At 36.5% G+C, this 27851-nt stretch overlaps 2 protein-coding genes across 2 annotated transcripts; both read right to left on the bottom strand.

Annotated features, from left to right (window-relative positions):
* Positions 1 to 427: 427 nt before the first annotated feature.
* LOC101164464 lies at positions 428 to 12003 on the bottom strand. The gene is made up of 15 exons (XM_011487814.3): positions 11819 to 12003; positions 10044 to 10196; positions 9555 to 9745; positions 9087 to 9188; positions 8774 to 8912; positions 6465 to 6615; positions 6224 to 6344; positions 5165 to 5308; positions 4622 to 4659; positions 4464 to 4493; positions 4183 to 4349; positions 2151 to 2584; positions 1957 to 2059; positions 1447 to 1699; positions 428 to 829 (listed from the first exon to the last, which is right to left on the bottom strand). The coding sequence occupies exons 2-15, from the start codon at positions 10170 to 10172 to the stop codon at positions 750 to 752; spliced, it is 2082 nt and encodes a 693-aa protein (XP_011486116.1). The 5' UTR covers positions 10173 to 10196; positions 11819 to 12003; the 3' UTR covers positions 428 to 749.
* An 86-nt stretch (positions 12004 to 12089) lies between these two features.
* Positions 12090 to 26384, bottom strand: taldo1 (transaldolase 1). Its single transcript, XM_004066858.4, has 8 exons — positions 26173 to 26384; positions 18502 to 18625; positions 17898 to 18005; positions 17666 to 17797; positions 15443 to 15618; positions 14381 to 14578; positions 12624 to 12769; positions 12090 to 12539 (listed from the first exon to the last, which is right to left on the bottom strand). The coding sequence occupies exons 1-8, from the start codon at positions 26270 to 26272 to the stop codon at positions 12507 to 12509; spliced, it is 1017 nt and encodes a 338-aa protein (XP_004066906.1). The 5' UTR covers positions 26273 to 26384; the 3' UTR covers positions 12090 to 12506.
* Positions 26385 to 27851: the final 1467 nt, after the last annotated feature.

Genomic DNA, 27851 nt, shown 5'->3' with positions numbered 1-27851 from the left:
TTATTATTATTTCTTTACCTGTCCTGTCCAGCAGCTCAGCAAACAGATAATGGCTGAAAGCCTCATGCGTTGGACACTCATCTCAATTGACTTTTGCAAAACTGTTCAGAAAAATCTGAATTTTGACACACAGACTTTTCCTTTTTTACAGTAACACAAATAGTTACTTTTCTCAGTAAGCAGTTACTTTTACTATAAAGTAATTCAGTTACTTTTTGGATCGAATGAGTTGGCAACTGTAACTAATTCTCTTTTTTTAAAGTAACATAACGTAAAGTAACGTTTTTTTTAAGTAAAGTAACCAAAACAGATGCTGCCAGACAGACAGGCTTTTCAGTTTAAACTCTTCAGTTTTATTTTTGTGAAGCTTTTGTCTGTGGACAGAGGTCAAGCGTAGCGTACAGTACAATAACTATAAACAACACAGTTGAATAATAATTATGAATAAATACTTATTTTTATTTGAGGAAAACACACATATAATGTGGTCAAGAGAGATACAGTAACATGCAAAATAACATGCAGATTAACCACAAGTCTCAAATAACATCCTTATTGCAAATATATAGCACTTTATTAAGAAATAAATATTTTTTGTACTAGTAGTGTGCAGTTTTGCATATATAATAGTCATATTTTCTCTTTGACAGTTTGCAAGTCCAAATGATTATTTTTTTTACAGGATGGAATTGTTACTGTTCCATTAGAAAAAAATAAACAAAAAAACTGATAGTTGTCCATCAGCTCTCTCAGTAACAGATGGTCTTTTGAAGAAATATGCTGATCGTTGTGAGAATTGCTGCTGTTGTTACTGATGTTGCCGTGGGAGCTGCAAAAGAGAGAAATGCATACTTCAAATGATTAAAAAAATATTTAAAAAACAGTGAGTAAATAATGGAAATGTGTTTCATTAGTTTATACATTCACTGGCCACTTTGGCACACCTGTCCCAACTGTGGGTTAACGCAGATTTTTAATCAGCCAATCAAATGGCAGCAACTCAATGGATGTAGCCATATAGACATGGTCAGGATAATCTGCTGCAGTTTAAACTGAGCATCAGAGTGAGAAGGAAAGGGGATTGAAGTAACTTTGTGTAGTTGTTGGTGGCAGATGGACTGGTCTGAGGTTTTCAAAAACTGCTAATCTACTGGGGGTTTAACTCACAACCATCTCTAGGCTTTAAAGAGAATGGTCCGAAAAAGAGAAAATATGTAGCTAGAGGCTGTATTGTGGGTGGAAATGCTTGTTGATGTCAGAGGTCAGAAAAGAATGGCCAGACTGGTTCCAACAGGAACTCAAATGACCACTGGTTGCAGCCGAGGTCTGCAGAGGAGCATCTCTAAACATGGACTGAAATGCACTTAACATCTTAACATCCTTATTATCATACAATTGAGATCAACCTGAAACCTTTCTAAAGTCTTTAGAGTTTAGACACCTTACCGTGGGAATTGACACCAGCAGGGATGGAGGGGTTCTTTGCAGTTGTGGAATTGGAAGTTGGCGACATTGTTGTGGGTGTTGTGATAGTAGGAGAGGTGGGGATGAGGGGGATCTTGTCGGAAAGGACTGTATATGTTTTAGACATAAAGTTGGTGACCAAAGGACTTTGGCTACCAGCACGACCACACACATCAAGGCATTGGGCACTGGGAGAGGTGGGCCTGCATAGCCTGATGTGGCACATGATATACATCTGCAATTATGGAAAACATGGAAAATAGTTCTTAGCAGCATAAATTTACATCTAAATTGAGGCAAACTTACAAAAAATCTAAAGAGATTGGTCAACCAACATTTTCGTTCATTGACAGAAATTTGTCTAATTATTTGACAAAGTCTTATTACAGCTGAACCTTAACATACAGTTGAGTTTGTCTGAATACTGGATTTTTCTGAGATTTTTGAATGATACAAAATGTTTTTGATCCTTTCGTGCATAAACATACATACCAAATCTGAGTTCTTGGATGCCAGTGAATCCACATTGAGACGGTAAACCCTGGCAGTACTTCGATCTATTGCAATCTCAGATGTGTTGCTGGAGGAAATACACCTATGAGACAAAGGACAGGCAGACAATTACATGTTTTAGTTGATATGCTTGTAACATAATGAGTTTTGACTGGAAATTGCATAATATTCACCCTTGAGCCATAATAGGATGGCTCACTTCAAAATCCTTTGTCTCTGATTCCAAACAGTCTGTCACAATCATTTTAACATCTGTTATGGTACAGTTGGACATTAAGTAGAGGTCAAGCTGTGTAATTCTGGAAGTGATTTTGGTGGAGACTGTGTCCCTGCGAGCTCTGGCCAATGATTGGCCATTAGGTAAAAACCGTGGATTTCTTGTGTATCTTGAAAAATTCCCCTCTCCTGGCTGGTGGACCTCAATCCAAACGTTAACATTTCCAAAAACGGCTTCCTCTTTGGGCATTATGGCAGTATAGTTGGATCCTTTGGCCTGCACTTTTCGGATTCGGCAAGCCAGAGGGAGGACCAGGGAGGGCATGCGGCTCACTACCTTTTGATGTACACTTCGCAATGTGTTGGTATAAACCAACTCTGACCCAGAGTGCTGAAAAAAAATAGAAAAACTGGTGAAAATGTTTTATAGGAAAATAAGATGTAAAAATTCTGAATAAATATCATGATAAATGCTATGCATAGAAACTCCAGTGTCACATTAAGAAACTAACAGCTGCAAGTTGGTCTCCACAAATTATAGAATAATACATAGTTGTTTTTCTAAAACATTTATAATAATAACATTTGACTGTCTAGGACTCTGCTTTTCTGTTTTCTTTCCTATTTCATTTGCAACTTCTTTGTCTTGTTTTGCAAAGTTTTACACTTACAGTAAATGTGTTCTCGTTTTATTTTGTAGTAGTCATAGTCTTACTTCCTGTCAGCGGTTACTGTTTAATGGACCTGTCTTATGTTTTTATCGTCTTCACTGCACATTTACTTCTTATTTGGATTTAGTTTTTACCAAATCTTCATTGCTGGATTTAAATTTTCTTCCTTGCTGTGTTTTTTAAATGTCTGTGCATACTGCAAACACACAAAATGTATTTTGTTTCTGGTTTCTAGTCTAAATATCTTATTACTTTTAATGAGAGAAAACAAACTTTTTAGTAACTTTTCAGTAAAATTTACTGACTTGTTTTAAGATGATACATTTAAAAAATATTGTTGAGTCTTTTGATCTTGAAAACATTATTTTACGTAAAGAATTTTTTTTTCAACTTTTGATTTTAGGGAAACCGGAAAGTTTTATTTGACTCCTAATAGTAAAAATACATTTAACAGCACATATGTTAGAAAGTTAAAACTGTATTTATGTACATTTTACACAAATATAGTTTCAGACAAATTTATCCTCAAATATGTTTGGTCTGTCTTTGAGGCTATGGTCTAGAAATAAAAATAGTTGGATTATTGTAGGATATATATTTGGGGGAAAATTGTATAAATAAACTTAATTTAAAAAATATAAACTCTTTTCTTAAGCAATACATTTTTTAAGACATCAACAATTAAGTATGAATGTTAATGGCTGATTTTAAGATTTAATTTAATCTTTAAACAGCAGAATAGGACAATTTATTTTAAGGAATTTTAACTAAGACAAATTCTATTAGTTCCACTGGCATTTTTTTTTTTTTTTTTACTAAAATCAAGGAAAAACATCTTTAATGTGATATTTCTTATTTTGTTTTTTGAGAAAGACATTTTTTCTGTTTCACAATATGTTTAAAAATAGCATTTTTTACCTTTTTTCTAATGGAGAAAAGACAACTTTCTTTTCAAATAAAAACAAGTTTTTGGTTGCTCACAGAAGGAGGTAAAACTAGTTCTTTAGATTGCTTAGCCAATAAAAAAAAATTAAATAAAAAAATTTATTTTTTTTAAAAAAATCTTTATTTTATTCCAAATAGTGTGAGAGAACGACAAAGAGGGTGTCTACAAAATTACCTTTATAATGTACTTTCTTTCTTTTAGATTTTCAAAAAAACAAATACAAAAATAAAGCTTAAAAGCTTAACTTTTTGTCAAAATGAGAAGCCGCATGAAGTCAGTCCTTTGCTACCTTATATGGCTGCTACGGTTTTAGATTTTGAGTATTGTTGCTAATTTACGTATTTCCTGTTTTAGAATCAAGCCGAGTCTCACCACAGCCTGTGTGCCGCAGCCGTTCAGAGAGATCTTTGCCGTCAAGTGTGTGCTGTTGGAGGTGAGGGGGCAGGTGGAGCTGTTGGGCTGCAGTTCCGCCAGGACGACATTTGGAATGGAAGCCAGGGGGAGCACCAGGATCATCTCTGTCTTGTCACACTTCAACTCTGCAGAGAGAGACAACAGCAGTAGATAGTTTGCTCTTTATGTTTAATTTAATCCATAAAAGTTCAGTTCAACAAAAAAAACACAAACACGCATATATAATATATATATGTTACCTGTTCCAGGAGGCAGAGTCGTCATTTCCCCTAGAAAGACAAAAGAAGTGTATTTTATACGTAAGACTAAAGAAAAGGGTTGGTACAACACTTGACTGTGGCTTGTTTGCGATGCATTGCCATCATTCCTGTGATGTTTGAGAGGTGAAAATTCTTACTTTGATACAACCACATGCAGTGGAGTTTTGACTGCAAACTGGAAAAACAGGAAATGACAGGTCAGATAGTTCCACATGTCAAATAAGTGGGTGAGGTGTGCTTGTAAATCGTGCACTTAAAAATGCACTTAATTAAAGAACGCAGTTAATTAAAAAAGAAAAATGTTTGTGTAACCTCAACTCCTAGAAGAGGGAAAGATTTCAAATTATTTTATTTTAAACGTAGTGGATGTGAGACAAATTACAAATTACACTTGAATAAAATTCAAATGCTGCAAAATCAATTTATTCTTTTATATTGATTTTTTTTTCCGTTTTACTATTTAAATTTTAATTTACATTGTTTTGCACTCTCCTATTGAAACAATCTGGTGCAAATATAATTGCAATGAAACAAAGAGTTATCTTGTTTTTACCTCAATCCAGTCTATATGTTAATGTTAAACTACATTATTCCATATCATCAATGACGATGGGTTTGATATGCTCTTATAGTAGAAATTTAATAGACTGGTATAATCAGAGAATGCAGTGATGTCAAACCTTGGGTTGTTTGCAGCAAAGCAGATGGGCAAAAGACGAGGCAGGTTGTTCTCCGAGCGGACCCAGGCTAACGTCATTTGGTTCTTTGATAAATCACTCTTATTGTATAGTTGAGGAGGACCAACAACTGCAAACTCAGCCACACTGTGAAAGTAACAAAAAAAAAAAACATTACTTTTATCACAAACATCAGTGCTTCTTTCTTGAATTGTGGTCTAACTTTATTAGAACATTTATCTGCTTCAGGGTCGACGAGGACAGCTGCAAAGTCTTTTGAAAGGAACATCTGGACCGTTTCCATCCCTACGTGGTCATTTTGTTTGTTTGATGCACAAAGTGTTATGCTGCGTTCACACCGGGTATTTGACGCGCGTTCATATACGCATGTTAAGACCATGGTGTTCACACTTCGTCTTTATTTTCTCTACTGTTTACTAACGCATGTCCGCCACCTAAGAGGCTTGGTGTGAAATGTCCAAGCAATGCAAATCTCGTAAAATTGTGCTTTTTCTTTCACAGCTCTATTCCGATAAAGAGGACTGTGTTGTATAATTCCAGCTGGCACAAACCATAATTATTCATTTCTCTTCCATGATCAATTTTCAAATGGTTGGCATTTTCGTGACTTAAAAGCAACGCCATCCGTACGTCACTGTCAAATCAGAGTCCCTTACTGGTCAAAGTTGAACCTGGTTTAACATTCAGTGTGCGTTCAATGGCTGTGTGTTTTGTGAGACGAACCCTAAAACAGCTGTAAAAACTAGCTTAGCTTGAATGCGACAGTTTTGAAAGCGAAAGCCCAAAACACATCGACTTCTCATTGGAAGTGGTCGCTTGATGGTGGTCGCCCACTTCTGAGGGCGGTGTGAGGCTTAAGAGCTTAAGAGCCAAGTTATGATGTTTATTAATTTCTTAAAAATATTTATTTCTGATGTTAAAGTGGTAATAGGACAGATGGTCATACTGAAAAACATCCGTCCTTGTGTCAACTTCATCTTATACGCAGTAAAAGAAAGTCAGCATGGACAGAATGACTTTAGGGAACCCTCCATGACGCACCTCCTCATGTCCAGGTAGCTGACATCAATTTTCACCTCCTGGTACGGCAGGACAAACAGCAAGTCCTCCTGAGGAGCGACTGTTGGCCCATGTTCACTACCACAGTCTGTACTGGATTCCACTACAAAAAAAAATATTTTTGTTACTATTAACAGTTTGAAATGAGAAGAAGTTGCAATGTTTGTACTGCAGGGTTTCAAACTGACTTCACCTTCACCTAATGTATATAAAGCAGACTCACCGGTGAGAGAAAGTTGCACAGGAACAGAGCTAAGGGGTTTGTTTTCTAGTATTTGGACTGATTTAGGCATAGGAATGTAGTCTTCTACCATCAGGTCTATGAAGTACTTCCCTGGGAAAGCTTTTCCAGTAAAAGTCAACTTACATTTGGCCTGTAAAGAGAGATGCTGAAATTAATGACACTATTAAAGTGGACAGGATTCCAGTTTTTAGTCAGGAATAGAAAGCATTTTCTTTTAAGAAGAACATTATAACTACATACAAAAACTGAAATATATGTAGAGGAGGAATGGTGAAATGGTTAGGAATGCAGAATGCTAAAGATTCATTGGCAGCTATTGTTCCTGTAATCGTGCACAGATTAGCACACGGCTTCTTACACACAGACATTGATTGGAAAGTGTGGAAAAGTTGAGCGGCTTAACCCGACATCTAAAGAGGGTTTTGGTTTACTGAGTGAAACTATAAGACGAGACTTCAGCCGAGGGGGATTCAGATATGGGAATGAATCTGCTTTAAAATGTAGCTCTTTATGCATAAGTGTGTGCTTGTATGTAGTTGTGCAATGTGCCTTTTCCATCAGCTTTCAGTTGTCAACATTGTGGTGTTGTGGTTAACGTCTTTAAAACCTTTTGTTTTGTTGACCATTGTGTTCAGGTATTTGGTGTTGACTTCCTGGTATTCCCATCAGACTCACCTGTCTTACTTTCATTTCTTTTCTTTTACTCTTAACTCAGTGAATCAAATGTTAAGTCACAACTTTCCACAACGATAGTTTGTTTCTGTCTTTCATTTGATCTTTTTGTGCACTTGAAGTAATTTAAAAAAAAATAGTTTTTTCTGTCATTGCTTCCATTCCTGTAAACAGTTTTAGCCAAAAGTAGTACATCTGAAGGTTATTTTATTATAAGAATAGAAAGCATACTACAGACCATGTATGTGTATTGTAGTAACTATACTAACTAAATACTTCTTTAGACTAAATTGGAACATTTTAAGTTTACTAATATATAGATAGCATAAGAAAAGTAGACTTCAAATATACTGCCTCACTTTTAGAATCGAGTAAATATACTTGTAGTACACTTAATCAGACTACTTTTGGGGTTATAAATACTATTTTTTATATCTTAAGATTCTAAGTATTAAACTTTCAAAGTCAGCCTTTGTGCTTTTCGGCTCAATGATCACGTTTAAAAAAATAAAATAAACTGATAATCAAAGGAGATCTGTGGCCTACATGCAACAGATACATTTAGTTCTGCTTTGAAGTGTTTATCATAAAGGAACCGTAAGAATAATTTTTCAGACAAAACTTTTGTCCCTTTTGTGCCACATTTTGTGGCACCAAAACACTAACTTATCCTTCTGTATGTCAGGATTCCCTCTTTCAGAAAAGCACCATTGCTAAAAGAAAAATCCAAAATGGAGGCTATTTTTAAAGAGGGCCACACCTTGTTATAAAAACATTTATTTCTATTTGCCCCAGGCTAAACAGTATGGGCCACTAATGCAGAAAATGCAGTCTTTTAACCTGAGAGTATATAGAGTCATGTACACATTTAATATCAATTTGAAGTCATATAACTTTTTTAAACATTTTAAAAGCTTTCTATTTAATGTATTTTCAAAAGAATGTAATTTCTGCTTATGTTTAGGTTCAGACGCATTTAATGGACTGAAAGATGCCACAAAAAACTTTCTCAATGGCGAAACTTCAGGCAAAGGAGCGAAGATAGCTAATAGGAGGCAGGAGGTCCGAACTTTGAACCCCATTACAATGTGAATCAGAACTTTTTTTCTATGAGTAGAGTATTATTCATATTTTGATTTGATTTTTATTAAATCACTTTCTTTTTTAGAAAATAAAAAAGCCAAATGTGCTGCTTGTAACACAAATTACCCATTTTTATTCAATAACGGGTTCCACCATAATTATAGTTTTCTGCATTAAAGCTCAAACATGCTGAGCTAAACAAACAAGGCAGCAAATAACACTACTAGGACAAAGAATCCTAAATATGAGGGTTTCCATGAGTTTATTTTATCATTTCTTCTAGTAACACTACAAATTAAAGGTTTAGTTAACAGGAACCATCAAACTCATTTTTATGGTAACAAAACTATTTGAATTCTAAACTCAATCAAATTACATTACATTAACTTTAAACCCTACCTTATAATATTTGACAACAGTAGTTTGTGCGTGTCCAAATCAAAGGAGATAAATTAACTCTTATTTTCAATACTGCAAAGTTATTATTATTATTGATATAAAATACATTTCTGAAGTCATGGGGTAAAACCTACCTCATCCAGCTCAAGAAAAGAGTGCGGAGAGCAGTTGTAACATTCTCCCTTGTCCTCTCTGGCAAAGCGGCATTGAACCCTGTCTCCATCCAGGTCTTTCACTGAGAGCTGGAAGTCCCGAGGACAGTTCTCTTGAGCCCTAACCCAGCATGGTGGTGAGAGTCAATGAACCCAAATTAAAATTCAGTGTGGAGAGTTATCCGGAATAACAAAGTGGTTTAAAAATGTATAAATATATTATGTATCTAAATGATAAATAAGTGGACTGGAATGGAGCTTTTAGCGCCTAGGCGTGTCTGTAGGTCATTATCACCTCAGTGGGGGCAGGAGAGCCACGTATGCCGGCTGGTTGAGCTTCCCATTGCTTGACCGGATTTTTGGCTCTGCGTTTATTGTGACGTTAAACAGAGTGGTTCTGAAAGAAAAAGAGGAATCTTTGAAAAATGAACATCTGATTTAATTAAGGGCTCAAATAAATATAGCACCAAACACCAAATATATGATGAAATAAGCAGAGTCAGGAGGAATGCATCCATGGGTAGCATAAAGTCAGTGATGAAACAATTTATCAAAAAATATACTGTAAAACTAATGATAATAAGAAGATTATATATTATTATGAAAAAGAAAATGTGAGATGCTAGAATGTAAAGATAAGGTGTAAAAGAAAAGCATAAATGATGATAGTTATAGGCTCAATTGATGCTGTATGTTGAAACAAAGTTAAATACAAAAACAGAAAGGTGGAATTCTTTATGTCCTGATGAGTAAGGCTTCTTACCCAAGACTGAGCTGCTTTTTATAAACACTGGGGAGGGTGGTCTGCCACTGACGGACGCACCAGCCCGGGGCAGGAAGGCTACCTGTGAAGGGGTTTGAAGTGAGGTGGGGCTGACAGCTCGGTTCCTCTGCACACACGCTGGAAAGGTCCGGACAAGGAGATGGAGTGATGACGCTGAAGTGAGCCCGGACCTGGCAAGGTAAACGCACACATGAGGTCTTTTAGTCTGCATCAGCCCACACCTGCACGTACAAGCATTTCATTTGCACTTACATGAACTGATATGGAAACAGCAGCGATTACTTACTTTCTTATCTCTTCAAAACCTTCACTTTACATTTATACAATTTAAATTTATGCTCACTGGGAAGAACAGAAAAGAATTCTCTGATCTTCTATCAGACTTTAAAGAAGCATGAAAGACTCAAGTAAATGAAATGTAAATAAAGAAAATGTGCAATAAAGACTAGTAGATTTTGTGTTCCCCACCATCTCTCCACTGCTATTCAGAGGCACAACATGGACTGTGAACCCCAGAGACGAGGCCTCGCCTGTCCGGGCTAACAGACAGAGAATCAGGCCCTGTAAAAGGACGCTGAGTTTGACTCTGCTCTGCATTTCAGTAATACAGCAGCTGTAAACCTAAAAGAAAAAAAAGAAAGAAAAATGTTGATTAATTAAAAAAACAAAGTCCCAATTGAACTATTGTAGTTTCATTTTTCATTTATGGAGGACAATGTGTGTGGAAAATAGACGTGTTGACTCACATTTATTGAAAAAAACACAAAAGTGTGCGCAGTAGAAAATGTAACAGTAGCTGTTGTAAGACGCCTATCTCAAGGATCAACTCGATCTTTGAGATGATGACAAAAGAACAGGGAAATAAAAGTTTTTTTCTTGTAGATTTTATACATTTTATTTTAAGCTTTTGTATAATATTTTATATAATGCCAACTATGTGAAAATTCATATTCAAAGAAATACCACAACAGGGAAAGGATTATTTAAGCTTGCTTCTTCACTCCCCGTCATGCAGCAAATCAAAGTCCACTTGACTCATATTTAATGAATCTAATGAGTGCAAGTAATTATACTGTCAAAAGATGGAATCAGCTTCTTACATCTTCTAACCAATGTATTACTTAATTTGATATATGGACTTGAAATATTTGTGGGGTTTGTTTTTGGTATTATTCCATAGTTAATGCTTGGAATAAAGCAATAAAGCAAACCAAAAGTAGTGAAAATAATTAAAGAGTAAGGAGAGGATGGTAAGTCAGATAAACTGAGCAGCAAGAAAACATGCGAAGTGGAACTGATTACTGAATTAAACCTATTTATGAATGGCTGACACCAAAATTATTACACTAGATGACTAGAAAACTATTTTAGATTTTAAAAATAAAAGCAATTTCAATGAAAAAAGTGGAAAATATTGACATTACTTGAAACTTAATATCTAAAAAAATTACATCTAGTTTACAGCTAAATCCTTCTTTTTTTGTTGTATTAAGGACACAAACAGTAACGTGTTTGAGTGACATTTTAAAGCTCTTAGTCCATTTATCCTAAAAATTATGACCAGGACTTAAAGACACACCTGTCAACTTTTGGTTGTTTTCAGTTCACTCCTTGTGCCAAATAATCCTCATAGGTTTTACACTTAATTCCTTGTTAGATTTTGCCTTTTACAGATGAAAAAAACTATAGTTTATGTCTTTAGTAAGTCTGAAACATCTCTAAGCTCTAAATCGGTCATTAGCCTCCACACCTCTCAGTTGATAAGCAAATCCTTTCAAAGCAAACTCTGCAATTGCTATTACAACTCAACAGGTTTTGTCAGTTTTTTCAAAAGCCTTTTTTTCTTTTAACTTTTATTTTCAAAGCTGAAGATGTTTTTTTAAATCAAGTTTAAAAATGTTTCATTTTATTGCATGTATGTAATTAGTAAGAGCTGCCCTGCGTTTAGCATGAAAAGTTTGTCCAAAGTTAAAAATATTTGAAATACATAAATAGCTAAACTATGATTTGATTGTTTAAAAATAATATTTAACACTGATGTGACTAAAATTTTGCCAACAAAAAAGTTACATAAATGTGTCTTTTGGTCTAAACCATGCAGTAAAGTCATACTTTCTGTGAAAAGTTTGAAAATCCGTCCTGGTAAGACGTTCAATCTGAATGTCACAACAGCCCAAGGACTCGGTGTTGAACCGAAACGCACACACGTAAAACGGTTAAATCAAATTTATCAGAAGCTTTACCTCACACCAGCTGACTTTTCCAGAGGATCACCTGTGACTGTTCAGAAAAATAACAAGGCTCCTGATCTTAAAGAATGATCATGACGCCACTCATCTGGTAAACCAATAGAATGGAGTAGAACTGGCTCAACCAGAGCAGGCAGGGAGTCAGGACAATGGCTGTGGTTCAGTGGGAGGGCCGTGGGAATAAAATTACCTCTAGTTTTCTACTCAACAAACTCGCTGATGGATTTTAAATAAGAAACAAAAAGCAGTACTGATGACACCACACTGACGACTGAGATGTTTTTTTTTATTAAGAGTGTAAAATCTGTGGCGGAATGAAGATACAGGAAAACTTTATTTAAACATGGCTGAAACACAAATCTGAGTCAATTTGAAAATTGTGGTCCTGTAAAAAAGCACCGTGGTCCCTTCAAGTCGTAACACGACTTACGTCAGAATTACAAAGCCAAGTCAAGGGTCTCTCTTCTTGTTTATGGTTTTTCTTTCATTTCTGGATACATTTCTGTTTATGGATCATTGTAGAAGAAACCACTAAAGAATTAATCTCAAGTAAGGTGTGGTCTTCTCGTCAAAGGCAGCCCCATTCAGGTGGCAGATCTGGAGGGTCTGGTTGGGCGGAGAGAGCAGGTTCTGCTCAGCCCTTCTGCCTCCTTTATGCTGCAGGAATTTCCATGTTGTTCCATTACTGGCCATTCTTTGCGTTGAACATTTTCTCCTGCAATTAAAAAAAAAAAAAAAAGTGCCTTATATAGTTAATCCGTTTGTTTTTGCATTGATAAATGAAAACAAAAATTCTTACTTTGATCATGGTCTCCAACTTGACTGCATCAGCAGCAAACTTGCGGATGCCGTCAGACAGTTTCTCCACGGCCATGCGGTCCTCGTTGTGCTGCCAGCGGAAGGCCTTCTCGTCCAGGTGGATCTTCTCCAGATCACAGGCTTTAGCTGCAACATTTAAAAGAAAAACAGGACATTTTACCAAAGAGATTTCTGCAGGAAGCAACAAAAAAAATGATTCTGAGAAATATCGTGAAATTTTGTTTGGCAATACATCAAGCCTGTTTCAGCAGCTCTCTATAACAACAACCAGACCTCCAGAGACCAGTCCAGTGGTAGAAGTTCCCTCATTAGTGTCACAGTTGTTGTTAGACGGCTCAAAGTGGACACTGCTATGAACAGAGCCAAGAATGAGGTCGTGATACGAGAGGCTCCTGGGTTTTTACATGTGTTCATGTGAAAGCTCATCTATTCAGGTATTTCAAAAGATTTTGATCTATTGTCTCTGTGATTCTAGGTTCAAGCGACCGGTTCCGATGAAAAGTCTATGTAAACCTGCATATGTGCGCGTTTCTGGCTTCCATATTCAAAGCTCTTGTGTTTTTATCCCACTACACAAGTTTTAAGTCTGTTTTTGGGCTTTACATACAAAACATGCAGCCATTGAATGTGTGTTGAAAGGTTAACCAGTTGAACTTTGACCAATCAAGGACTGGGATTTGGTAGTGACGTATGGGTAGCGTCCTTTTCAAAACACTGAAGTGCCAACGGGTTGAAAATTGATCATGAAGGAGACATGAATAAATTTGGTCTGTGCCTGACCAGAATTATGCGACACCAAATCCTTTATATATTGTAATAGAGAAAGAAAAAGCTCAGAGCCCGATTAAAAAGATTGGCCTGTCAGCAGACGCCTGGTGTGAACATAGCATTGCAGTCTTGGGATGCATCGCATCACGACGTGAATTACGAATGGACACACTCTTGCCACTCTTTTTACAGTGTTGGGTTTTGTTTTGAGAATATACAAAAAATGAAAAAAATCCAAAAATCCCCAAATCTTTGTGTTTTAGGAGCTTCTCTTTTGGATTTGCTGTTCCTAAAAGGTTTAGCAAACATTTAAATTCTTTTAAAGAGTTTCTTACAGAGAAGTTTTAGTTTATTTTAAAGTACAATACAAATATGTTTTTATCTTTTTCTTTTCAGCATATTCATCTGGAGTACTGAGAATTTCACCTATTGTCTGAATTAGATGAACCTTTCGTGTACTTTGGATTCTTGCGCTGGCTGTGTCCTGCTAGTATAAGTTTGGTCTCTATCACTTTTATTTAGGTTTCCTTTCTTCAGGAATTTTCACAGTGACGACTTTTTTTAACCAGCCAGCATTGATGGCTAGAAATTTTAATTAAGGGCATTGGGTGTGTCCTCCTTCAGGATATTACAGCTACTGAGTAATGGAGGGCTGGACACGCCTGCTTTACAACAATAGGTGTTTTTTTTTTTTTTGATGGGAGAAAAATGTAATTAAAACGGAAGAAACATCAGCCCCAAACCAAATGCTGTATCACAACAGTACCACATGTAGATACTACAACATTGCATCCGTTTATCAGTTAAATTGTGAGATTATCTCAACCCCAAAGAACCACCCTGAGTTTTTATTTATTTATTGAGTGTATTTGCACTTTGTGTCATAAATAACTATTAAAAGAATTGTTTGTGACAGTGACTGTGAATGTGGTTTTGACCTAACACAGAGTTTCGCAGGAAAAGCTGTACCTTTGTCCATGCTGAGCATTGCAGTGATTGAGCTGTGATCCTGGCTGAGCTCTGCGAGCAGACCCGGGGAGATGGTGAGGAGGTCGCAGCCTGCCAGGGCCTTCACCTCCCCCGTGTTTCTGAAAGAAGCCCCCATCACAACCGTGCTGTAGCCAAACTTCTTGTAGTAGTTGAAAATCTTGGTGACACTCAGAACACCTAATAAAAAGAGCAGGAAGGAAATGAAGGAAAAAAAACCCCCACAAAACAAAAGCATTGTGTTTGATGAAAATCAACTCAGTTTCAATAGCTGCACTCTGAAATGACACGGATATGCTAGAGGCTCTGCTGCACAGACATTAATCACTGTCCACACCTCACTGGCCATGGTGAACTGCCTCTTTGGATGACTAAGCATTTCTTTTGAAAGTGGTTATTTCCTTTCCATGCAATAAAAATTCCCAGCAGATCAGTTGAACCTGGTACTTAATAATTAAAAAATTCAAACGCATAAAAACATGCTAGCAAATATTACAGATCCCTGGGGCAGTAATTACCAAAAGTCTAGCACTAGATGAGGGCAGCTCTAATATATACAAAAAAGAAAGGTCACATGGTAATAAACCCTGCTCTTCAAAGCATTGCTAAACTTAGGCAGATACAAAGTCACAGGGAGACACCGAGATAAAAAGGTTATCTTAAAGCTGGGATCTTATCACATTCAAACCGCTTTGCCAGGACAACTACTCTCACTGTTAGCTTTCCACACAGCTCACTGCACCTTTAACACAATATTGAAATAAAAACAGTTTGTACGTAATTGTTAAAAGAAATTCAGGCCCCTCTAAGCCACCAATATACTTTTGTACTTTTTTTAAATTAAGAATGCTGTTTATGTGAGACTACAACACTATAAAATCACTAGTGTTAAGGCTGCAACAAGTATCGAAACATTAAATAGAAGGGAAAGTGGTTTGATCTGTGAATCGTTGATCTTGATTCGTGAATTGAATCGGACAACCATGCAATAACGATCCACAGCCCTGTCCAAGTGTCCTCTCAATCGCCGATGTGTGCTGATACCTGGGTCTTCATGGGGCTCAAAGCTTTTGCGGTCCGAGTTCTCCTTGTGCCAATCAAGGATGCGGCCAACAAAAGGAGAAATGAGAGTAACCTTTGCTTCGGCACAGGCCACAGCCTGAGCAAAGGAGAACAGTAGTGTCATGTTGCAGTGAACGCCGTGCTTCTCCTCCAACTCCCTGAAAGGAAACAAGAAATTATAAGAAATACACAAACAAATTTGAAAAAAAAAAAAGAAAAAGCTGCCAAACAATTTTAGCAATCAAGACCAGCCTGGCCTTCGCTCTCAGGTTGTCTTGTCAAGAAAAGTTTCTGGTTATTGTTCTTTTTCCTTCACTTATTTATTAAGAAGACTTTAGGAATTGGTAAGACCCTTACAGTGCCTGTAGTAGCATTTAAGATAGAATCTGCCAAATTTCACTCCGCCCTGATAGTGACATTGTTGGTGAGTGTTAGGGCCACCTGACTGTCCTCACACTGACTCCTGATGAAGCTGATGCATCCATACAGGAGGATAACTCATTCAGGTTTACGTGTTTTTGGGTTGTCCAGGCCAATGCAGGGTCGTAGATAGGTGCGGCTGCATCTTCAGGGCAGTGCAGGTGTGTCTTAAAGTTCCCTTGAGGCTCATGCGGCCAACTCTTGGGACATCATTACAAAAGTAACGGACCGTTGTCGTGCTTGTGGTAAGTATATTGTGAAGTATTTGTAAGTTGCATGCACTTATGACTTATTGGTAATGCTGCTGTACGATGCCCGTACGCCACACTCTAGCTGTTAGTGAGGTGAGCGTACTAGTGCCTTACCAACCCATTTACGGTCTATGTGCTCACAGAGCGGTCTTTTATGATCTTGACCCTGTGTGCCCTGTACCGGTTTGCCCATTTTTTGTCTGCAAACAGCCTGTCTCCACCTGTAAGGGCAGCTGTGACTAAGGCTTAAATAAAGCATTGACAAAGTCTTCAAGGATGTCTACAATGTGCTCAGGAGTCATTATGAAAGTGTCTTTCATTTCATTATCCATCTTTTGTGCCTCAGTATCACTGCAGGTGTGACGAACTTCCTTTTTTTTTTTATTTAAGAAACACATCATCAGATAGTCTGCATTCTTTCATTTTCTGGAATTAGGCCTGATGTGGGAAAGTGATGTGTTGATGTTCATACGTGGATCAATGTCTGCATGTAGGATGTAAATTTGCCCCAATGGCACAAATGGTCAGCACAGAAGAAGCCTTTATGGACACAAACCAATAAATTTAAATGAAATATTTCTTTACAACATACTTGGAAATATTAAATAAGCATATTTAATTTGTTATTTAATATTTAATTTTCATATTTTTAGTTAAGTGGGGGTTTCTCCTGATTTTCATTGGACATATCAGTTGATTTACAGAAAGTTTGGACCCAATTTATATTTACCGTATTTTCCGGACTATAAGTCGCACCGGAGTATAAGTCGCACCAGCCCAAAAATGCATTATAAAGTAGAAAAAAACACAGATAAGTCGCACTGGACTATAAGTCGCATTTTAACTTTCACAACCTTATATGACACAATCATAGCAGACTGTTTATCTAATAATTTCACAGTAATTTTTTCTCAAACTTATTTATTTATTCCTTTCATGAAGCATCATTGGCTAACTAATACTCTGTTTTCATCCTGTATTTGTAGAAACAGTTTTCACTTTTATTGCATTTCTGAATCTATGAAATCATTGGAAAATAGAATATTTTGTTGTTAGCCTTCAAGATCTTACTGTAAAAAAAAGTTTGCTGATTCTCTGAGTCACTTAACATACTCTTAACACTTAACATACCTCATACATCAAATTGACCCAGAAACATCATCTCTGTTCCTCACAAATGAACATAACAGGAGGGTTAACAATGTATTTATGTCAATTTATTTCTAATATAAGTCGCTGCGGAGTATAAGTCGCACCCCTTGCCAAACTATGAAAAAAAGGGCGACTTATAGTCCGGAAAATACGGTAATTGGGAAAAGGGAGGTTTATCAGGACCAACCAATGCTCTGCTGATTTACTTCACACAGCGTTTTTCATGTGGTAAAGAGTTGCTTTGCTGATCACATTTCTCAGACGTGATTTCTACTTAAGAGAGGGTCCGTCATGCATCATGGAGCATCACAAATACTTGTAAAAATTAATTTGTCAAAACAAAAGACATGTCGTGAATAGTCTACATTTTAAAAAGACTCACTTGCCAGCCTGGATTCCCTCCCACGTCGATGACAGTTTGATGAGCACACGCTCCTTCTTGATACCCGCTTCTTCATAGAGAGAAATTAGCTTGAGGGCTCTTGTTACCATGGTATCCTTGTCAAAAGACAATCTGTTTATGACAACAAGAAACAACAGAGATTCTTTGACCATTTGAATGTTCAAAAGAGTGGAATTTTTTGTAATTTCCCAGTTAAAGATGTCATTCCTACCTGGCATCCACCTCTGTGGAGACTCTGCCAGGAACTTTCTTGAGGATCTCAAGCCCGAAACTTACAAAAAGTTTGTCCATTGTGTTGGCTACCTGCTCCTCTTCCGTTCTTAAAAAGAACAGAAGTAAAACAGTGTCGGAGTTGTGACTTTTATACAAGGTTGATTTCATTCATTTTAAAACGTTTAAATGCATCCAAGAACAAAAACTGATAGAAATTCATGTTAAGATGCATATTGCTGCATTGCCCCCTCGTATTTGAAGGGGTAACTGTAACAACAGGAATGGTTATCAAGTGGCACAGCGAACATTTTGAGCGCAGCCATTTTAAGCCAAATATCTTCCGCTTTCAAAATAGGTGTGACCAAGAAAAGAGTTCAGCACTGGTTGCACACATATTAGAAATTGTGTGCGAATAAGTCACTTCCTTTATACAAATAGGCCATTGCTGTGAGGCAGAATTGGTGTCCATACAGTTAATGGCAAAACCACATCACACCAGTCAACATCTCTTCAACTGATCCTAATGTGGTTCTTTTCTTGGATAATAATATACAAAACTTTAGGTTTAAGGGTGCCAAACTTAAATAGCTAGCTTTTCTTACCCTCCTTTGGCAATGCCGTATTTGATGGCCTGATCTAACAGATTCTGGTATTCCGGCATCTTGGCAGCAGCCAGGATAAGAGAAGGGTTGGTGGTGGCATCTTGAGGCTTGTACTCATCGATGGCTGTATAAGACAGACAAAAGTGGGTCAGTCATTAGAAGAAACAAAAATCTGATGTTTTACAAAAGCAAAACCATTAAGATTTGGGATAGCCAACTTAATCCGAGATTTAATTTCCCGCCATTGTTGCGCATTTAGTAATTTGTTGTGTTTTTACTCAACCTCTACACATGACTCTTACATGAATAAGCCTATTGTAAGGCTATTGTAACATCCATCAGTATTTGTATATTTCCAGAGTTAAAAAAATGAAACTAATGTTGCAAGGACTTGTTGACCTTATCAAAACAGGTTTGGTGCCTCATCCATAAAACCGTATGAGAACAGATTTTTTTAAACAAAGAAATTAACAAATTCAGACGAATACTGCATAGAAGTCAACCATAACAGCATGAAAAAAAGATTGCCAACAAAAGAAGAAGCAATTTGGCAGAACAGATGAGTTACACAAATAAAGGAAGCCCATACTGACATTTCATAAAAAACAAAAGCAGTGATATTGTTGTTAGACTCACATGGGTGTATAAATGGTGTTGAAGGGTTTTTATTTTATTTTACTTATTTTGAACATTTTTAAACATATTTTATCTTTTTTGTTTTATTTCAGCAAATGTTCACCTCAGTGTTAAGAGTTTAAAAATAGCAACAAATACCACTGAAAAAGAACCCAATGGTTAAGAGAAGTTTGATTATGTTTAAGTGGTTTAATTAAAAGCTGTAAGTGCAAACACTTTAGGACGTAAATGTTTGTTTTGTTGGAGGTATTTGGCTTTTGCAGCTTTCTATTTAAAAAAAAAAAAAAAAAAGATTTCATTTTTTACCAGGAAGTGCCACTGAGATAAAATCTCTTTTTTAAGGGATCCCTTGTTGCCTCGTCTATATTGGCATTTGCCAAAGGTTTTCCAAAGTATTTGTAGCTGTCCTCAATGCCAGCTATTGTTCTATTGTGTGGACCATCTTGTCTGTCTTAATCATTAACTGCCAATATCAATGCTGTAGATCCGGGTGGTGGTTTGGATCAGGAAGTCAAGGTCATGCTCACTCTTAGCGTATAGTTTGATGTCATCCATGTAGAGGTGATGGTGGCCACATTTCTGAGTCGGTATCCATAGCCTGTCTTGTTGATTTTAGTTAAGGGGTTTTAAACCTATGCAGAACAGCAGTGGGGACAGAGAATATCATTGGGAACATTTGATGGCTACTTGTGCAAGTGGCTTACCATTTACCTAATTGAGTTTGATATGAAATTTCTTAGGTGGTTGGTATTGTACTGCTCAAGCATTTAGTAATCCATGGATGTTGATTGGGTCACAGGCCTTCTTCTAATCAATCCAGGCTGTGGACAGCTTAGTGTGTTGTGACCTGCACTCTTGAGGGACTGTTCTGTCAATCAGGAGTTGGTGTTTGGCTCCTCCGGAATTTCTACCAATGTTGTTCTGTGCGTTGGTCATGTATTGATCCTTGTGCCCATTTGTTTTTGTTGCAATGATGCCTGACATGAGCTTCCATGTTGTGGAGAGAAAGTTATCGGCTGGTAGTTGGATGATACTGCACCCTTTGAAGGATCCTTCAGGATCAGGATCGTTTGCCTTTCTGTTAGCCATTTGGGGTGAGTCCTATCTCTTCGCAGCTGCTTCATTTGTGCTGCCAGCCGATCATGCAGTGCCATGAGTCTCTTAAGCCAGTATACATGCATCATGTCAGAGCCCGGTGCTGTCTGGTTCTTCATACCAGAGGCTCTTTCATGGATGTCTACCCCTGTGATGGTCACTGGTTTGTTGCGTTATTCTTTTCTTTCGTGAGACCAGGCATTGGGCATTGCTCTTTTGTGCTGCCTCCTTTTCCCCACATACTTTTTTTTAGAACTGTTCAGTGTGCAGCCTTGGTGGCTCTCCTCTGCAGTTAGGACTCTGCCACTGAGTGCACACTTACTCGGTTTCCAGTAGACTTCCAGGTGATGCTTCACTTAGCCGTTGTGGTTTGCATCAGGTTTGCCTGGTGTTCATTCTAGTTGTGAACTTTCAGGTCAGTTCCTGCCTTTGTCATTGTAATGGCATTTATTGGGGGCATGATCCCAATTTTTGGTTGGGAGTTTGGTATAACCTCCCATCTGACCTGTTGTTCTGGCTACCCCAATTGCAATTGTGTTGTACCTCTTTAAACTCATGTTGTGACAGCAGTTGCCATTTGTGGACGTTGTAAGTTGATTTGCATTAAGCCCTGAATGTGAAATTGAAAATATCTATTCACTCCATGTTTCCTTGCCTATCTACACGATGGAAATGAATGAGATGCAGAAATAGGTCAAGTAACTCAAGTATTCCAAGGCTACATGTTCTAGCAGCCAATGTTTCAAATTATTCATTAAAAAGTTATACATTGCTTTTTAAGAAAAAAAAAAAATCTTAATTTGGAAGTTGCATAAAACATTAACTTTCAACATGTCAGCACTGAAATTTTCTGGAATATTATTTATGTGCCAGAATTGTTTTTAATTTAAATTTATTTAAATTTATTAATGCAGTTCGTATAGGAATCAGGGGCCCAATTTGCAATAAAAAAAATTGAACATATAGTTAAATGTTGCTCATGTAAAACTGAACAGAAACCAACTCCTACATTTATCTAAAATTTATTTTTTACAATAAAACATTAAGTCAACATGTGCAAACTAATAATGTATCCTGGAGCTTTAACAAACATTGAAAAACCATCTAAAGACCCAACATAATGCTTCTGTAGGGAAAATGCTGCCACCTGGTGTTTTAATGCGTTATTGCTCAACCTTTAAACAAGCCACATCTTCTAGTTTGCTTTCCCGTTAAAGCGGATTTACATTAGATGCAGATTTGAAGCTTGGAAATTTTTATATTCAAGCATCGTTTATTGGATAGGCTTTACACCGATTAAACAACACTTTACTTGTAGAAAGTCTAACCATTTTTATGATGAGCAACAAATGGAGAGAATAGTAACAGTGCTGCGCAGAAAATATTAATATCTCACTTGCAATGAAAGGCTGACAGAATGTTAACAAAAAATGCTTGCGACTGGGAAAGTCAGAAATCTAATTACCGGTTTGTAAATAAAATGCAAGACTTCACACGGCCTTTCTGCTGATCTCGACACCACTTCAACAAAAGTATCAAAAAACTCCACAAAAATGCGTTTAGGGGCTCAGGGGAACTAGTAAACATTTAGACTCATGATTACAGAGATAAAAGGTGATCACTCTGTGGCTAAAGGTCGCACAGCAACAAATCCACCAGACAGCAATTCATTTATTTTAATTTGAAAACTTTTGGCAATTATGGTGGCTTGTCCTGCTCATTGAAGCACTATTTTGTAATCTAATGTGAGTACATAACGTGTACTGAAAACCTTAATTTTTTAAAAATATTTTGGGTAATAATGTCAAAATACTAGTTCAGTTTGATGATAATCTATAAAGGTCTTGACTTGATTTGATTTAAAATTCAAAGAAATTGATTTGGCAAGTTTCCATTCAAAGCTTGGTGATGACAAAGCGATAGAAACGGAACAAATGTAAAACATTCATTAGTAAATGTGGAGAAATGTGATACACGATTTTCAAAGAGGATACAAGGTGCACTTTGAAGCCTTAATTTTTTTTTTTTTTTAAATACAACAGTGCGCCTTATAATCTAGAGCCCCTTAAATATGGATTATTTCTGATCGTGTTTATTGATCTCAAAGCAATTTTGAGAGGTACACATTACTTTATCAAAACGTTGGTCTGTTTTTTTTTAGTTGCAAGGCTAACGTAGTGATGTCAGACTGCTTTTTTGTATTGCAAAGGCTAGGAGTTACGGGTATTGTGAATATGCTAACATGGCTAACATGTAGAGAGTTTAGAACAAGTTCTAGAGTTACTATTAATGCATTTAATAAAATCTGACTGACTGATGGACTCTTGTCTCACTTAATGAGCCTTACAGTTCAGTGCACCTTATGCATGCCATAAGACCAAATATAGAGCATTTATTAACGGTCCGACCTTATAATCTGGTGCGCCCTTTAGTGCAGAAAATACAGTACGAGATATTTAAAGGAAAACAGATTTTACTATGCAGACAAACTGATATTTTTTTGAAGATCTGTAACATCATGCAATAGATGCAATCTGGCAATAACCTCAACAGTGGCCATTGTCCTGGCTGAACATGACTGATGTGCTTTGTTGATGTAATTTGCCACTCAGACTCTGGTCAGAATAAATGCTAACTGGAATCCTCCTGTTGCTGCCATTTTAAATGCAAATGTATCAGCACAATAGTATTTGCATATGTAAATGCTTTTATAGTATTTCTATTTAGAATAAACCTTCCCTTTGGAATATGGTGTGCGTGGAAATTAAATCAATGGCTGAGCATCTATTATGCATAAACTGCACTAATGGATGTTTACCGACAGATGGTAAAAAAAGAGATACATTCAACTTTTAGTTAGCGCATCACTGGTTTGTTTTCATATGCTAATGCATTATACATTAGAGTTTACAGATGACAAACAGATCTTGGAGGTATATTAGTCCATGTATTTACCTAAACAATATTTTAAAAAGATTTATACAATAACTAATGTGTCTGCAAGAAAACAATTGACAATACCACATGATGCATGAACCTAGTGCCTTTTCATTTGACAGAGAATCTGTTGCATTTGCACAGGCAAATTGGTTAAATAAGAAACAAAATGTCACAAGCTTAGCCCCCTCCGATTAATTGCACACAATTTTAGCGAGAACTGTTCTTGCTCCACATATGAAGCAAGCAAGTGGTGTTAACACTGTGTTTACCAAGTTCTCATGTGAAACAGACATGCTGCTGGATTAACAGAGAAAAAAGAAGTTACATTTTGCAATGAACAAAAAAAACCCCCAGCAACTTTGCCACATTCTGACCCTAGATTTCAAAAACAGAATATATTCACACGCATAGATTTAACAGGACTAGATGAAAACTTAAACTCCGTTAACACCACATTTGTTTTACTCGCAGTACTGCTAAACTGTAAGACAGTTTGATGAATAATGTATGCTTTGTAAAAGACACTAGCAAATGTGGGCATTCATTGAAACAGAACTGCTTACACTTTGTCCTTGCAAAGTTTCAAAGCACAGCCAACAATAAATCACTGGATATTTGTAATATAATGAGTAACAGTTTAAAAGAAAGTTTCATTCTCGACATACCAAACAACTTAAACTATACATTTTGGGCAGCAAAGGTTTTAGATATACACAGAGGTTAACATTAAAATTCCGTTACAACAATTTGGCCTTCCTGGAATAATCTTGGCTGAACTGGATACTAGGGCTGGGTATCATTAATAATTTCCAGAATCGATTTTTTTCTATTCGATTCACCAGGGCCTGGATCAATTCTATTCATGGTAATTTCTTGATTCAATTCAATTCAATTCAATTTTGAATGTACACGGTTTAAACATATTTGTATATCTATATGTTTTGAAGATATTCATATTAATCTGATACAGTTCACAAACTGTAAAATGTATTAGTGAAATTATAAGGCAATTAGATTAACACCATGCAGTGTCACATGGTTTCTCAAATGGAGAAGCTCCAGCAAAAAATGTGCAATCATTAACAGGCTCTAAAGTGGCTAATTTTACAAAATAAATCACTAAAAAAGGCAAGGCAAAACTTGGAGCGATTCAGATCAATTAATTGATTTTAATCAACCCAGCCCTACTGGTTACTGACCATTTTATTTTTTTGAAGATCTTCAATTATACCAACTATACTCAATAGTATCTAGTTTGAGATTTCTTTATTTACGTTTTTATTTTATGTAATATTTTGAAAATGATGAATATAATCGCATAAAGAGAATTGCAAACAGTTTATTGAATTGGCTTGCAGTCCTAGAGCAGGGGTGTGCAACCTTTAACACTAAAAGAACTTTTCAGGTAAATGTCTCACTGATTACAATCAAGTAGGAGCCGCAAAGTCTTACTTCACCCTTTAGAAAATAAAGACACCGATTTGTGTTGATGTTATGGTTACCATTAAATAAATTCAAATTAACTATTGTGTTTATGTTATTGTTACTACTATTTATATAGAAGAAAATTAAACTATTGTTTTTGCATAAATAAAACATAAGCATAAAGATACCTTTTCTTTTTGGAAATGTCAAATAATTTATAACTTCTGGCAGAGGTTCACAAGGCCTCCTTTCAAAATAAAAGATAAATGGGATCATTTCAATGCAGCAATTTTAGTAATAGTACTTTTGTAATGTTGGTGCATCTCAGCCAACATTTCGTAACACTAACGAACAAAGTGACCCTCACTGCATTTTTGGACCAAATGCTGCAATTCAAGACCTTGAATTCTGTTAAATGGTACATAGTCCGCCTTATAAATCCAGTGCTCCTTAAGAATGTATTCTGGTTGTGCTCACGACCTCATTTTAATTTTCTCGTGGTACATGCAGCTCAAAAACCTGCCAAAACTTTAAACTAAAAAGCCACATCACTTGATGGATAGTTGGAGCATGATGGGAACTGTAGTCAGGAGCCTGGCAGAGTGGTGTGTGAGTGATTTCAATGAAGTTTGAAGTGACTTTGTCTCAGTTGAAATGCCTTATTGTCCAAAAGAATGTGTTAATTTTTTAAATTAAAAAAAGATATTAATTATGCTTCAACCAGAGCCTCAGGCTCCAAACCCCTTGATTAGGACAAGAATTTCAATTTGAGTCTCTAGTTTAAATAATATAAATCTCCACTCATAAAAGCCTATTTTCCCTTCATTAGTTATAGTAAACTGTTTTTAAATCACATTAAATGTTAAATGTAAAGTTCTACTAGCTAAGCTGTTAGTAATTTAGTAGAAAAGTGAACATATGAAACAACAACAAACACGGAGCTTGAGATTTTATAGAAACTAGAGAAAAGACAGCATCCTCCTAATCTGATGACCACGAGGAAAACCCAATTTTGTCTTGTCATCCTGAGTCTGCAGTTTTGAGCTCGGTCCACGGGGGTTACATTAGCGTACCGCTAATAACATCACTGCACAGTTAGCTAATTCTAGCCCATTAAAACCACTCAACCATTTCTACAGTACCATCCGAGGAACAAGGAAGTAGGATGAAATAAAAGAGGCTTGCCTTCTGCAGAGCCTATTATTGCGTTTAAACCTTCACAACACAATTTGCTAACTAAAAACAAATGATCGTCATTCAAGCTAGCAGCTAATTAGTTGGGTCCAGAGAGGAACGATGGGACGTCGTAATTATGCCATCCCATAATGAGATTATCAGACTGTCAACTTGAGTTAATATAACAAGTAAACTAGATTGTAATCTCATACAAATAAATTAGGCTGGTAAAGTTTAGTGTAATGTTAGTTAGCCTGACTACCCAGAAGCGGGACTAATGTGCACACACCCCTGCCTGATATCGACCCGACGGTCAGTCGCATAACTCTGGATCCTTCCTGGTCTATGGAATAGCATGCTAACTGGCTAACATTAGCACGCGCTCCATTGGCGATTTACCGTTAAAGTCTCCAGTATCGGCAACCACGACGGTGAACTTCTTCAGCTGGCTTAGTGCTGACTCCATCTTTCTGCGCTTGTCTGGTGACACACTGGACATGGTGAGCGTGGAGGGAGACCCTTTTATGCAGAGAAAGCACGTGAGAGCAGTCGGAATGACAGAGAGACGGGAGCGAGCAGCAACAGGAGAGCGGAGTCACACGGGAACGCGCGGAGAGCAGTTCAGGAAGTAAAAGTTCAAAATAAAGTTGTTGGGGGAAATTAGAAAACAATCTAAAGAAAAAGAAAAAACTCAAAATACTTAAAACAAATCGAATACATAAAATTAAATAAATAAATAGACAAAAAAATTAAAAGCAGTTCAAACTCATTAAATATTTTAAATAAACATTTGATTAAATACTCATTTACATAAAGCAAAATAGTTATAATTTAAAAAAAGAACAAAGTTAATTTTTTTGATGAGGCAGGAAGCTGAACTGTCAAAGATGCTGCACCCCAGGCCAGATAATCCTGTGTTGTGAAAGTGGACAGGAGTTATTTTGAATGCAGGTTGCTTTGCGCTGATAAAACTTTCTTTTCTGTCTTTCTTTTTTCCTTTCATGAGGCATCAAAAATACAAAAACATGCTCATTACAACATAATAATTTTACAAGTCCATGATTGGAAGGGAGCACTTAAACAATATTTGAATATACATACAGTATTAAACATATCTTGAGATGGTTTTGCCGTTGGTTATTCACAACCCACACAATAAGAGGAAAAACACAGAAAGATTAAGCTGGAGCAACATACACTAATAAACTTTATCATGTCAACTTCAGTGAAAAACACTGAGTGCAATTATCATTAAAGAGTCAAACCTCAGGCTTTACCACTGGCTGCAGAAGAGATTGACAGTCTGTATTATAGTAAGATGATTCTACAGGATGTATCTAGAACAGCTTTTGCTTCAGGGCAGGAAAAAACACTTTAAAAATAAAGGTAACTGAAGCCAGGTCAGTTCTATGGCCATTAAATGGCTTGTTACTCAAACAGGTCAGTCCTTTGTCAACCCAATGTTGACTGAGTCAGTGGGTCACTTTAGAAAGAAAAACTGTCTGCTCACAAAGTCATTTCTTACCAACTAGGCCATGTACTTTCTTATTTTACAACAAATGTAACAATAGTCATGGAGCTGTAAAACTTTACTCAGTTTAAATTAATGAACAATTAATGGGTCACACAAACTAAAAAACTTCCTCTAAGTCTTCAACAGTTATAGATTATTCTGGACAGTTTTCACACCAAAGAAAGTATGATATTTTCCGTATTAATATATCCCATTGATGACGATAATATTTATTTTGAACACAAACTTTAGAAGGAAAGAAAGAGCAATACATAAAAAATACAAGAAAATCTGAAAGGGAGTGAGAAGAAGTACCGGTAAAAGCCTTATAAATTGCCACCTCTATGCGTTAGGCTAGACTGGATCAGGGGTGGGCAATTTATGCCCCAGCAGCCATATGGGTTAAACTATTAAATCTGGCAAACTGGAATACATTATATTGACAATCCCTAATAATGTTCCCTGTTGTTCTGGTGTTTCTCCATAGATGACGCATAACAAATACATTGACCTTTGTCTAGGTGCAAAAATTTATTCTACATTCATGTGGTATTTGAAGATTTTT

Source organism: Oryzias latipes, chromosome 3 (genome assembly GCF_002234675.1).
Source record: "Oryzias latipes chromosome 3, ASM223467v1".
In the NCBI taxonomy this organism is placed as follows: Eukaryota; Metazoa; Chordata; class Actinopteri; order Beloniformes; family Adrianichthyidae; genus Oryzias; species Oryzias latipes.
The sequence above is the reverse complement of the archived record's forward strand: the minus strand, read 5'-3'. Positions and strand labels throughout refer to the sequence as shown.